General features: G+C 47.9%; 1 protein-coding gene across 2 annotated transcripts in view; it reads left to right on the plus strand.

The window, feature by feature from the left end:
- Nucleotides 1–13,216, plus strand: part of LRRTM4 (leucine rich repeat transmembrane neuronal 4) — a 122,166-nt gene that overhangs the window by 689 nt on the left and 108,261 nt on the right. The window contains exon 2 of one of the 2 annotated variants that reach the window (XM_058820264.1): nucleotides 2,946–4,492. In XM_058820264.1, the coding sequence (XP_058676247.1) occupies nucleotides 2,946–4,492 (1,547 nt within the window). Of the gene's footprint in view, nucleotides 1–2,945; nucleotides 4,543–13,216 lie in introns of both variants that reach the window. The other variant, XM_058820265.1, reaches the window with a different exon arrangement.

Below are 13,216 nucleotides of genomic sequence, written 5' to 3' on the forward strand. Positions count from 1 at the left end.
CTCCCGCAGTGGCACCCACGGGCGGCTTCCTCAAATCCCACCCCCGCACCTGCAGGGCACCTTTGGGGTCCCGACCCCCCCAAAAACCCCTGCCGGCTTCACCCCCCCGGCACCGTTCGGGCTGGGTTTAGCACTTTGCAGGATGTGGGAAGCGAAGGGGAGCTGTTTGCATAGGTGGGTTTTGAAGAGGCTGAAAAGATGCCCCCGGTACCTCTGCTACATCTCCAGCAGTCATTTGGCAGTCGGGGTTTTTTTGGAGTGTGACAGGTTTATTCCCCTCCTTCCTTCCTTCCCCATCCCCAACCCCCGAGTCTATAACAGCCAGAACATATTTCTTTCTAGCTGGCTGCTGCTGGCAAAAAGAAGGAGCCAAAAAAAAAATTATAGAATTTAAATTACAAATCTACCCATTAAACTGTAAGGCATTCTAGATCAGGAATTGTTTTTGCAGGTTTAAAATTGGATTAAAGACCTGCAGCACCGGGTTGGTTCTCTGTGAGTGTGTGTGACAAATAATAAAGTGATTATTTATCAAGGAGATATGAGCCTTTGAAATATTTCCTGTTGGAAGAATGCATTTTCATTCTCAGCAAGGCTGCAACTCTGGGAGGCAGCAGCCCTAAAATTATTCCAGGCGTGCAGATGGGTGTTGGGGGTTCTGACACCCCCTCCACGCCCTCTCATAATTATTCAGGATTCCATAGATTCAATTATTACATATGTCCTCACATCCAGCGCTGCTGCATGACAAACATGACATCTTAAAGGCAAACCCTTAAAATCAGTCAGGAGAGGGGAATTGAAAGAGAAATAAAAATCCTCCTTTAAACTTTCTGGGTTTGCTGCTCTCTGGAAGTGTTGGGGTGGGTATTTTCATCATCTGCTGGATTAATTCAAATTAATAACTGTTTAGGTATTCACCTAATGAATTAAATGAAGTTTCATGGGTTAAGGTTCATTTGAAAGGAATATGTCTCCTACCTTTACCTGGCATTGGGGTCCTGTGACAGCATTCCTGGTGCACTTCTCTGCATGGACAAACTTTGTTTCTCTGCATCTATTTCTGTATTTTAGGTACATAAAACTCACGAGTTTTACTTAAACCTACTCCTAAACCTGAATCACTCAGTGCAAAAAGTAAAAACCTTCACTTAGTGCCTCGTTTTACAATAAATACAGGTTACAAAGGTGGATCAAAACTTCAGGAGAAGTAGATTTTCCTGTTTCTGAGGTAGTTTTGGGGGGATTGGATTTGCAGTTGCTTTCCTTGGGGAGCACGTAGGAGCAGGAGCTCTGGCTCATTTCCTCTCCAGCACCCTGGAGCATCCAGCACAGTGACTTGACAAATATGTTTATTGTTCAGAGCTCAGCACAGAGCACTGAGGACACCCCAGCTCCTCGGAGAGCTGGAGGACAGGAGCACAGAGGGGAGGAACAGGCTCCTGGAGCTCCTGGAGCTCCTGGAGAACCCTCAGGGTCATCATGGTGCTTCTCTTTCATTTCCCCACCTCAGCTGGGTCCTGAATTTGTTCATGGGGAAAATCCCAGGCTGTATGTTCAGAGAATCCTTCAGGATTTGCCCCATATCCTCCCATTTCCCACCCTACTCAGGATTTTCCATACCGGGGTCTACTCCTGGGTCAGGGGTCTGGAAATCTCAGCCCTCATTCTGGAGAAGCTGCAGGCTGTACAGAGGAATTTTACCAGATTGAATAGCAGAAAGATGCTCTCTTTAACATTCAGGAGAAGCTGAACATTCTCCAACAGGGAGGCAACAGATCCAGAGGAAAAGAAGGAAAGAAAAGGCTGGAAACCTCATCCCCTGCTCCTCCTCTAACAAACTGGGTGCATGAAAAACAACCAGGGGAGTCTGGTGGTGGTGAGGGCCACCAGATGAGAGGAGGCCAGGCAGGCACTCCAAGGATGGAGATTTGCACCACAAAGAGATGAGGCAGGAGGCAAACAGGTTTGTGTCTCCCAAATCCCCAAATCCCAGCTGGGCTCAGGCTGTCCCCAGTGACGCGGTCATCTGGTCATTTATGACGTGGTCATCTGGTCATTTATCTGCAAGGTTTTCCAACCATATGGTGATCTGCTCATTTATCTGCAAGGCTTTCTGATGGTGTGGTGACCTGGTAATTTATTTTCAAGGCTTTCCAATGGAGTGGTGATCTGGTCATTTATCTGCAAGGCTTTCCAGCAGTGTGGTGATCTGGTAATTTGTCTGCAAGGCTTTCTAATGGTGTGGTGATCTGATAATTTGTCTGCAAGGCTTTCCAACAGTGTGATAACCTGGTAATTTATTTGCAAGGTTTTCCAATGGCATGGTGATCTGGTCATTTATCTGCAACGTTTCCCGAGAGTGTGGTAATCTGGTATTTTATCTTCAAGGCTTTCCAATGGTGTGGTGATCTGGTAATTTATTTTCAAGTCTTTCCAACAGTGTGGGGATCTGGTCATTTATCTGCAAGGCTTTCCAACGATGTGGTAATCTGATAATTTATTTCCAAGGCTTTCCAATGGCATAGTGATCTGGTAATTTATCTGCAAAGCTTTCCAGTGCTGTGGTGATCTGGTCATTTATCTGAAAGGCTTTCCAATGGTCTGGTGATCTGGTAATCTATGACGTGGTGATCTGGTTATTTATCTGCAAGGTTTTTCAACTGTGTGGTAATCTGGTAATTTGCCTGCCAGGCTTTCCAATGGTGTGGTAATCTGGTCATTTATGATGTGATAATCTGGCCATTTATCTCCAAGCCTTTCCAAGAAAGGCGTGGTGATCTGGTCATTTATCTGCAAGCCTTTCCATCTGGTCATATATCTGCAAGGCTTTCCAACGGCACGATAACCCGGTAATTTATCTGCAAGCCTTTCCAATGGCATGGTGATCTGGTAATTTGTCTCCAAGGCTTTCCAACAGCCCTTTTTCCCTTTGGCTCTTGCAGGTTTCCACGTGACCAAGCAGCGGGGAGGCTCCAGGGCGCTGCTGGGGCTGCTGCCCCTGGCGCTGCTGGCGGGGCTGGCGGGCGCGCAGCGAGCCTGCCCCAAGAGCTGCCGCTGCGACGGCAAGATCGTGTACTGCGAGTCGCACGCCTTCCGCGACATCCCCCACAACATCTCCAGCGGCTCCCAGGGCCTGTCCCTGCGCTACAACAGCATCCAGAAGCTCAAATCCCACCAGTTCGCCGGCCTCAACCAGCTCATATGGCTCTACCTTGACCACAACTACATCAGCTCCGTGGACGAGGACGCCTTCCAGGGGATCCGCCGGCTGAAGGAGCTGATCCTGAGCTCCAACAAAATCACCCACCTGCACAACAAGACCTTCCACCCTGTGCCCAACCTCCGCAACCTGGACCTGTCCTACAACAAGCTGCAGGTGCTGCAGGCGGAGCAGTTCAAGGGGCTCCGCAAGCTGCTGATCCTGCACCTGAGGTCCAACTCGCTGAAAACGGTGCCCATCCGCGTTTTCCAGGACTGCCGCAACCTCGACTTCCTGGATTTGGGCTACAACCGCCTGCGGAGCTTGTCCCGCAACGCCTTCGCCGGCCTGCTGAAGCTGACGGAGCTCCACTTGGAGCACAACCAGTTCTCCAAGATCAATTTCGCCCACTTCCCGCGGCTCTTCAACCTGCGCTCCATCTACCTGCAGTGGAATAGGATCCGCTCCATCAGCCAGGGCTTGACGTGGACCTGGAGTTCCTTGCACAACTTGGATTTATCGGGCAACGACATCGCGGGCGTGGAGCCCGGCACCTTCCAGTGCCTGCCCAACCTGCAGAAGCTGAACCTGGATTCCAACAAACTCACCAACATCTCCCAGGAGACCATCAACACGTGGATCTCGCTCATCTCCATCACCCTGTCCGGGAATATGTGGGAATGTACGCGGAGCATTTGCCCCCTGTTTAATTGGCTTAAGAATTTCAAGGGAAACAAGGAGAGCACCATGATCTGCGCGGGCCCCAAGCACATCCAGGGCGAGAAGGTGAGCGACGCCGTGGAAACCTACAACATCTGCGCCGAAATCCAGGTGGTGGCCACTGAGAGGTCCTACCAGGCCCCCAGAACCCCCCAGAGACCCGTGTTCATCCCCAAACCCACTGTGTCCAAACTGGAGAGCCACCAGCCGACGCCGGCGACGCCGAGCCCTTCCGCGGACATCCCGACGCCCGCGGTGGAGCCGGAATACGAGCACGTGTCCTTCCACAAGATCATCGCGGGGAGCGTGGCCCTCTTCCTCTCGGTGGCCATGATCCTGTTGGTCATCTACGTGTCCTGGAAGCGTTACCCCGCCAGCATGAAGCAGCTGCAGCAGCACACGCTGATGAAGAGGCGCAGGAAAAAGGCGCGGGAGTCAGAGAGGCAAATGAACTCCCCTTTGCAGGAATATTACGTGGACTACAAGCCAACAAACTCTGAGACCATGGATGTATCCGTTAATGGATCTGGGCCCTGCACCTACACCATCTCTGGCTCCAGGGAATGCGAGGTATGAACCATGAATCCTCCTAAAACCATTTCAGCTGCTGGGAAGGAGAGGTAAATGTTTCGAAGCTCTTGAGGTGTCTCTGAATGTGAGAAAGATTGATGAGATTTTGGGGTTTTGGGGTTTTTTTTTTTCTTGCCTGCATCGGGGTTTGCTCTGTGGAAGGTTCTCTGGTGTTAAATGACAACAGGCAGGGAAGGGATGGTGATTATTTTGAATAATTAAGACTTATTAAAAAAGCGATTAAGTTGGAGTCAACAACTGTGATAAAGGCATCTGGAGTGTTGTTCTCCCCCTGTTTGCACCCATTTGATGAGCTGTGGCTACAACAGAATCCTATTTTTAATGGACTGGTAGATGCAGAGGAGCTTAAGAGCCTTTTCTGGTTTAAAATTAAATATGGAAACCTCTTTTCTCCAGACCCCACATCAAATCTTGAGGGGTTTGTGGTCTATTTAATGATAAAGCCAAAGATTTCCTGCATTTTTGGTCTGGTCCAGGAGCAAACCAGGGGACAACAGGACTGCAGCAGGATCTTGGAGTTGTTTTCCTGGAGCCAGCAGGAACACAGAGGCTCCTCTGGACGTGAGCCTTTGTCAAACAGCACGTTTGGGTTGGGAGAAGGGGATTCTTGGAGGGTTTAATTGCATTTCAGTGATCAGTGGAGGCTTAGACAGCCCTGCTGGAGCTGATTCCCACAATCTTGATTTGACTCAGCAACACGGGGAAACGCAATCAGGAAAAGCTCTCAGCTCTCTTCTCTTCTGCTGTCCAGCTTGGCAAGGAAATTCCAAATTGCTGTGTTGCTCCACTGCTGTGAATGCAGGGGATGGGTTTGCTTGGGATGCTGCTGCTTGTTTGGAGCTGGCAAAGGAGGATTTGCACAATTCCACTGCAGTCCTGCTCACTTAATCCTGATTGTGATGTGGCACCAGGTGGGCTTGGCTTCCTTGGTCGTGGATGTTCTACCTGAGGGTGTTTCGTGCACCTGTTGGAGTTTATTCCCCACAGGTTGGGGTTGACTGTGGGAATTGTGAGCCCTGGATTTGGCACCTGGGTGTGGTGAGGATGAGCAGGATGGGATCTGGATAGTTCAAACCCCGATGTTTTGAATTGAATTTTGAATTTTGAACCCAATTCTCTGACAATGTGAGAGGTTTCATATTTGGCACCTGGAGTCCCCAGGTGGTTTTGGACTGTGGAGTTTAAGGGGAAGGAATAAAAATGCAGTGATGAGGAATAAAAATGCCGTGATTTGGGGTTGCTTTCTCTGGTGCAGTGTTGTCTTCAGAACAGAAAACCACTTTCCACGTGCCTGTTGCTGATGGATCAGATCCACTCATGTGCCTGTTGGAGTTTTTGTGCACGTTGGGGTTGGGATCTGCAGTTCTGGGATCTGGATTGTTCAAAGCCAGTGTTTTGAATTGAATTTTTAATTTTGAACCCAATTCTCTGATAATGTGAGAGGTTTCATATTTGGCACCTGGAGTCCCCAGGTGGTTTTGGACTGTGGAGTCTAAGGGGAAGGACTAAAAATGCAGTGATGAGGAATAAAAATGCCATGATTTGGGGTTGCTTTCTCTGGAGCTTGTTGTCTTCAGAACAGAAAAACACTTGCCACGTTCCTGTCATTGCTCCAGGAAAATGCAGAATTGGAGGTGTGAGGTTTGCTTTGCTCACTGCTACCAGCACAAGTGGAAAATGAGTGATGTTCAAGTCATTTTGAATTCCCCCTGTCTGTCACACCTGGTCTGGGAGGCTCTGCCCTCTTCACACTCAGGTTCAACACCCCTGAAGTTTCATTATCTTGAATAAATGTTGTTTAATTTGGTGGGAAACAGATGAATGTGAATGTGCATGTGGTGAATGAGAATCCAGGAAATGCCACCACCAACCCCGATGCATTTTGGATCCCAGAACACAGGCACGATGTTTGGCAGGCTGGAATTTGGATAATTCAGATTACAGCAGGCAATTACAAAGTCCAAGAGGTGCTGTAACGTGGGGCCAGCCTGGTGTAATTCCCCCAGGTGTTTGTGGTTGTTACACACAGCATTAAACACCAGGGGACCCCAGCTCACCTGGATTCCAGGTGCTGTGGCAGCACCAGAACGGTTCCTGGGTTTTAATTTGGATTAAATTACGCTGATGACAACAATTTCTGGTTTTTAATTTGGGTTAAATTAAACAACGATGGATTAATTTGGGTTAAATTAAATATTAATTAATGGACTGAGGGGGATTTGTGGTGTAAATCAAACTGTTTGGGACACCCCAGCGCTGTCTCTAACAGGTCACTCTGTGTCCTTCTTGAGCTTCCAGTGGTTCTTTGCACACTAATAAAATCTGGAGGATGATAAAGACTTCAGGAGGTGGAAAGCAGATCATTGAAGGCACATGTAACAACCCAAAGCCCCCACTGAAATCCTGTCTTCAGCTTGGATTTGACATTCTGCGTCTCCATAGCTACAAGGTTCCACTTGTAAGAGGAGAGATATTCAATGTACAGCACTTAAAAATGGTTTAAAAAAAATCCCTTGTAGAGTCTTCAGCGGTGGAAAGGGTTTGTGTTTGGTGGAAGGAAAAAAAAAATAGGAAATGGAACCTCTCTTTATTTCATAATTTACCCGTGCTTGTGGAAAAACTATTATTTTGTGCAGGTGTGATGCAGCTCAGGCCCATCCCTCATTCCCTCTGCTCAGCCTCAGCTTTCTCCCAAAAATAGAAGCCCTCAGAGGGGAGAGGAGTGCCTGGATCCCTGTGTGAGGGCAGGCAGGCTCCAGGACTCATTGATTGATTGATTTTACCTCTTTTAGCAAGATTTTCCAAAGCATTTTCTGCTTCCGTGGGTTCACCCCCTGTGCTGAGGGTGCAGGAATGGTGTGGGATTGGGAAAAGGTGATGGATCAGCTCCATTTGGAGTGGGAAAGGGAAGGGAAAGATTGATGAGATTTTGGGTTTTTGGGGTTTGGTTTTTTGCCTGTGTCGGAGTTTGCTCTGTGGAAGGTTCTCTGGTGTTAAATGACAACAGGCAGGGAAGGGATGATGACTATTTTGAATAATTAAGACTTATTAAAAAAGTGTCGGACCCTGGGGTGGGGTTTGGGGTCGGGTGAGCCAAGCTGGAACCTTCACAGGGATCAGTTGGGGTGTGGGAGCATCCAGCTCATGTTATCCATAAAACACTGATTTTTCAAGGCAGAAAAGGAGCGGAAGAATCCAGCTCACCTCATCCACAAAACACTGATTTTCCAAGGCAGAACTGGCCTGGGAATGATGCACTGAGGTGTTTCCACAGCTCTTTTCTCCACAGCTTTAAAATTCCATGGGGCTTGCAGCATCCAGAGGTGGGAGCAGCTTTGTGGGGCTGCATTTCCCATTTCCCATTCCCCTTGTGGGGCTGCATTTCCCATTCCCTGCCCCAGGAACGATTCCCTGTGCTGGGAATGGGAGCCCAAGGCAGGCTGGCTGCAGGCAGGAGTGGCTTTGGCAGCGCTGGGATTACAATCACTGACACCTGGGCTTTTACCTCTTTTAGCAAGATTTTCTAAAGCATTTTCTGCTTTGGGGCAGCTGAGGGTCTGGGAATGGTGTGGGTTTGGGAAAAGGTGATGGATCAGCTCCATTTGAAGTGGGAAAGGGAAGGGATGTCTGGTCAGACACTGGGGTGGGATTTGGGGTCAGTGAGCAGAGCTGGAATCTTCACAGGGATCATTTGGGGTGTGGAAGCATCCAGCTCACGTTATCCACAAAACACTGATTTTCCAAGGCAGAACTGGCCTGGGAATGATGCACTGAGGCATTTCCACAGCTCTTTTCTCCACAGCAGCCCCAGGGATGGTGCTGCTTTAAAATTCTATGAGGTTTGGAGCATCCAGAGGTGGGAGCAGCTTTGTGGGGCTGCATTTCCCATTCCCTGCTCCAGAAATGCTTCCCTGTGCTGGGAAAGGGAGCCCAAGGCAGGCTGGCTGCGGGCAGGAGTGGCTTTGGCAGCGCTGGGATTACAATCACTGACACCTGGGCTCTCTGCTCAGTCTCTTGGCAGGGCTGGCTGAAATGACTGGATGCTCCCAATTTGGGCTCTGGCCATGCAGTTTAGCAGAGTGCTGCTCCCCCAGCCTGGGGTTTGCTTTGTGCATCTCCCTCCCTCTCATTTTCCCATTTACTTTGTGCTTTTTCTGGAGATCTGGAAGCTGTGAAAAGGGATTTCACAAAGCTCGGCCGTGGTGCTGTGCGTTTCATGCATATCACACTCACAGAATGGCTGGGAAGGTGCTGTGGGGAGAAGGAAAATGTTGAAATGTTTCTGTCTCCTGGAAGGTCATTGCTGTCCCCTTTCCCAGGCTGGCAGGGAAGAACAAACAAGAGGCAGACAGGTGAACAGATTTTCTGTGTGAACTGAGATTTTCTGTGTGAACTGAGCGCTGTGAGGTCGCTTTTTACACCTCTCCTTCTCCATGTCTGGCCGTATACCCCACAGTGGATAAACAGCCACCTGTTTTTATTATATATTTATTTGTTAAACTCACAGGGACGGCTCTGCTGTGCTCTCCACAGGGCTGGGTGTCACCTGCGCTCACAGCTTTTAAATCAGGCACTCAGCAAGGAAATCTGCTCCTTTCCCCTCTCTCCATTGGGAGGAAATGCATTGATAAATTGAATAAATTTACAATTTATAAATAAATAAATAAATGGGGAAAATACAAATGTAATATGTATATAAATATAATAAAAATATAAATATAATTTATAAATAAAGAAATAATTGATAAATTGAATTAAAGATACGCAGGCTTGGTGGGGCTGCTGCAGAGCTTCTGCTGAGCCTAATTTAAGGGAAATGTTGACACGCTGGTTTTTATTATTTATTTATTAAACATCATGGTGTTGACATGCTGGTTTCTATTATTTATTTATTTATTAAACATCATGGTGCTGCTTGAAACAAGAGGATAAACCAGAATAGTTTCCATCTCCAGAGAGGCTTGAGGGTGACGTTCCAGTTCCATTTTAAATTGTAAAATGGAAATTTTACATTATGTAAATTAATTTAACATTAATGTAAAAATTTTACACTTTTAAAAACTCTTAAAAGAGCAGCGGTTGGGTTTCCTTTGGTCATCAGCTGAGCCTAATTTAAGGGAAATATTGACACGTTGGTTTTATTATTTATCTATTAAACACCATGGTGTTGACATGCTGGTTTTTATAATTTATTTATTTATTAAGCACCATGGTCTTGACATGCTGGTTTTTATTATTTATTTCTTTATTAAACATCATGGTCTTGACATGCTGGTTTTTTTTTTATTTATTTATTTATTTATTTCTTAAACACCATGGTGCTGCTTGGAACAAGAGGATAAACCAGAACAGTTTCCAGAGAGGGTTGAGGGTGAAGTTCCAGTTCCATTTCTCTGACTCAGCATTAAAAGGGGCGCCCTGGGGGCTTTTTTGCCCTTGGCATTGCAAATATAACCCCAGACTAAGGAGGTGTGTGATGGAGAGGCACCACTGAGGCAGCAAGAAAATGCACAGGGGCAAAATTTCCCTGCGAAATTTTGTGTGTGAGAGTTCCCAAAAAGACGTTCCCAAAATGGAGCGGCCGCGTTTCCGGCGGAGCTGAGCCAGCTGTGCCTCCTGCAGCAATTGAGGGCTGCAGATTTGGGAAAAAAAATTGGAAAAGGAAATGCAGGAGGATGTGGAACACTTGAGAAACTCTTACTCGGTGCTTCCTCTGGTGCCTGGCTGAGAGAGGAGCTCAGCAGGAATTTGGAATTGTGGTTCAGGCCCCATCTTTGCCTGGATTTGCCCCTTGGAATTCTCAGTCTGCCCTGGTGGGAACTTCCAGCACTTACAGAGCAGGAGGTTCTTTGTAATTTTTATTTTTCCCCATGTAAACTGTGGTTAAGATTTTCCTTTATGTTGTGTGTTGATCCAATCAAGGAGCAATTGATGGTGAAATATGGAAGAAGTGGGATTTTCCTTTATGTTATTTGTGTGTTAATCCATTTAAAAAGCAATAGATGGTGAAAGAAGGCAGGAATTATTTGTGTTTGGGCAGCAGCTGACAGCTTCCAGGTTTAATCACTGCATGGAAACACCAGAGGAATAATTTTTTGTGTTTGGGAGAACAGGACACAGCAAATAATCTCAGCCAGAGAGAGGAAATGAGACCTGAGGTGTGATTTCTTTGGAGGAGCTGGCCAGGGCAGTGGGGCAGCCCCGGGAATTCCCAGAATTTGGGAATTCTTTGGCAATATCCTGGGTTTGGGTGCTCCAGCTCTCAGCTCAGGGGTGGAACAGTTCAGCCCAAAGTTAGGCCAAGGTTAGGCCAAGGTTAGGCCAAGGTAAGGCCAAGGTTAACCCGAGGTTAACCCGAGGTTAAGACAAGGTTAAGACAAGGTTAAGCCAAGGTTAACCAGGGTTATGCCATGGTTATGCCAAGGTTATGCCAAGGTTAGGCCAAGGTTAGGCCTCGGTTAAGCCACGGTTGGGCCTCCAGGGCACCATGCCAAGGACACTCAGTGCCAAGCAGGTCCTTCCACTCTCATCCACCCAATCCCCATTTTTCCAGGTTTTTCCACCACACCAATGCTGTCTTTGACGAAGAGACTTGAGTTCTGTGGTTTTGCTCATTTTCAGTCCGTCCTCATTAAAAAATCAGCCTTTCCTTCTGTGGGATGGCCCCTGAGAGCCCTGCTGATTCCCCCCATCCCTCACTGCCACATGTGGATTATCTTGGAACATGATGGATGCTTTAAAAGGAACCAACACGGCCATCAAAGCCCTGCCCTGGCTCAACCAGCATTCCTAAATCATCCTGGGCCTGAAATGTGCTGCTTCTTAAATTTAGAATGACGTGATTGCCTCAAAACCTCTCCATGTGTTAATTAAATCATCATAATTGTGTTTCTGGAGACTGACAGGTTATAAATAGTTTTCCTTCTCCCCTCATCCTGCAATAATTGGTGGGAATGATGGGCAAGCCAGGCATTGTTTAACTGTGCCTCTGACACTGCTCTTCCCATTCCAACCCCATTTCTGGATTGTCCTGAAATAATCAGCGGTGTCATCCTCAAAGGCTGCTTAATTGCCAGGCACTTCTCACATTGCTGGACGAGGAGAGAAGTGCTTTCCATCATTATCCCGTTAATTTAGCGGGAGGGGAGGTCAGGAGCTCCGAGGTCAGGGCAGAGGTTCCGCGTACGGGACGCTCTGAATAAACACAGATATTTTAGTCATGGCTTCACCCCCATCTATCCTGCCTTGTCCAAGATTTTGTGGAAATAGAACACAAAATCTCTGCTCTTGGTGTTCTGAGCTTTGTTTTCTTCTGTTGCTGCCATGGAATGGTTTGGGTGGGAAGGGACCTTAAATCCCATCCAGTGTCAGGGACACCTCCCGCTGTCCCAGGTGGCTCCAACCTGGCCTTGGACACTTCCAGGGATCCACAGCTGCTCTGGGAATTCCATCCCAGCCAGGAATTCCTTCCCAAAATCCCATCCAAACCAGCACATAGAATCCTGGAATGGTTTGGGTTGGAGAAGACCCCAAAGCTCATCTGGTCCAACCATGGGTCCCACACTTTCCACCATCCCAGGTGCTCCAAGCCCCATCCAACTAGCCTGGCCTTGGGCACTTCCAGGGATCCAGGGGCAGCCACAGCTCCTCTGGGAATTCCATCCCAGCCCCTCTCCCAATATTTCTTCCCAAAATCCCATCCAAACCTGCCCATGGAATCCTGGAATGGTTTGGGTTGGAGGAGACCTCAAAGCCCATCCTGTCCCACCATGGTCCCACACTTTGCACTGTCCCAGGGTGCTCCAACCTGGCCTTGGGCACTTCCAGGGATCCAGGGGCAGCCACATCTCTGAATCCCTTAAAGTTTATGTCTCAGCTGCTCTCCAAAAGAAGAAAATCAAAGCAAGGTCGCGTTGACTTTTCATCAGAACCTGAGCACTGCAACCAGCAATTGAACCTTTGAAGATCCCTCCTGTCTGTCTGTCCCTGCCCTCCCCTCCACTTAGAGGGGTGCCCTGCCTTTCTCTGGAGCAGGGCTGGGCTTTGGCTGCTGCTGCTGCTGCATGAAAGGCAAAAGCAGAATTGTCTGGAGCCTCGGGGGCCTCCAGCTGCGCCTGTTTTGTTCCTGCCATCAAAGCCAGCCTGAAGAGCTCTGCTTTGTCTTGGGGAGGCATTAGCACAAGGCTGTTTAGTGCCTTTTAAACCTCCATCCCATATTCAGATGCGAGACAGACTGACTTGGAGCCACTCAGGTGCTGCCTCATCCCTGGAGTGAAATCGAACGATTTCAATGGAAATTTCGCAGCCGTTCCTTCCCCCCAGAGTTATAATTTTCCTTCTCAGAGCCTCTTAAATCACACGTTGGGCTGCTGGCTTTAAAAGCCACATCAATGTCACTTGTGAAGGCAAATGAAGGCAGAGCTTGGTCGCTCTGCAGTGGGAGCACAAATTGTACAAATCAGGAAAGGAAGGAGCCCACCGGCGGTTTTGAATTATGAGAAATTTGTATTTGAAAACAAAATCTATGGGTATTTTCTTTGGTGCCATTGCTTTGTTGAATATATTAAGGGCCCCAGTGTGTATAAATTCCTCAGCAATCTGAGGAATTGATTAACCTCTCTCTAGTTATGATTAGCTCCCAAATTTATTCTATTAATTTTCGAGAGTGAGGTCTGGACGCCGTTGTTTTGCCGTAAAAGGTGA

Source organism: Ammospiza caudacuta, chromosome 26 (genome assembly GCF_027887145.1).
Source record: "Ammospiza caudacuta isolate bAmmCau1 chromosome 26, bAmmCau1.pri, whole genome shotgun sequence".
NCBI classification, from domain to species: domain Eukaryota; kingdom Metazoa; phylum Chordata; class Aves; order Passeriformes; family Passerellidae; genus Ammospiza; species Ammospiza caudacuta.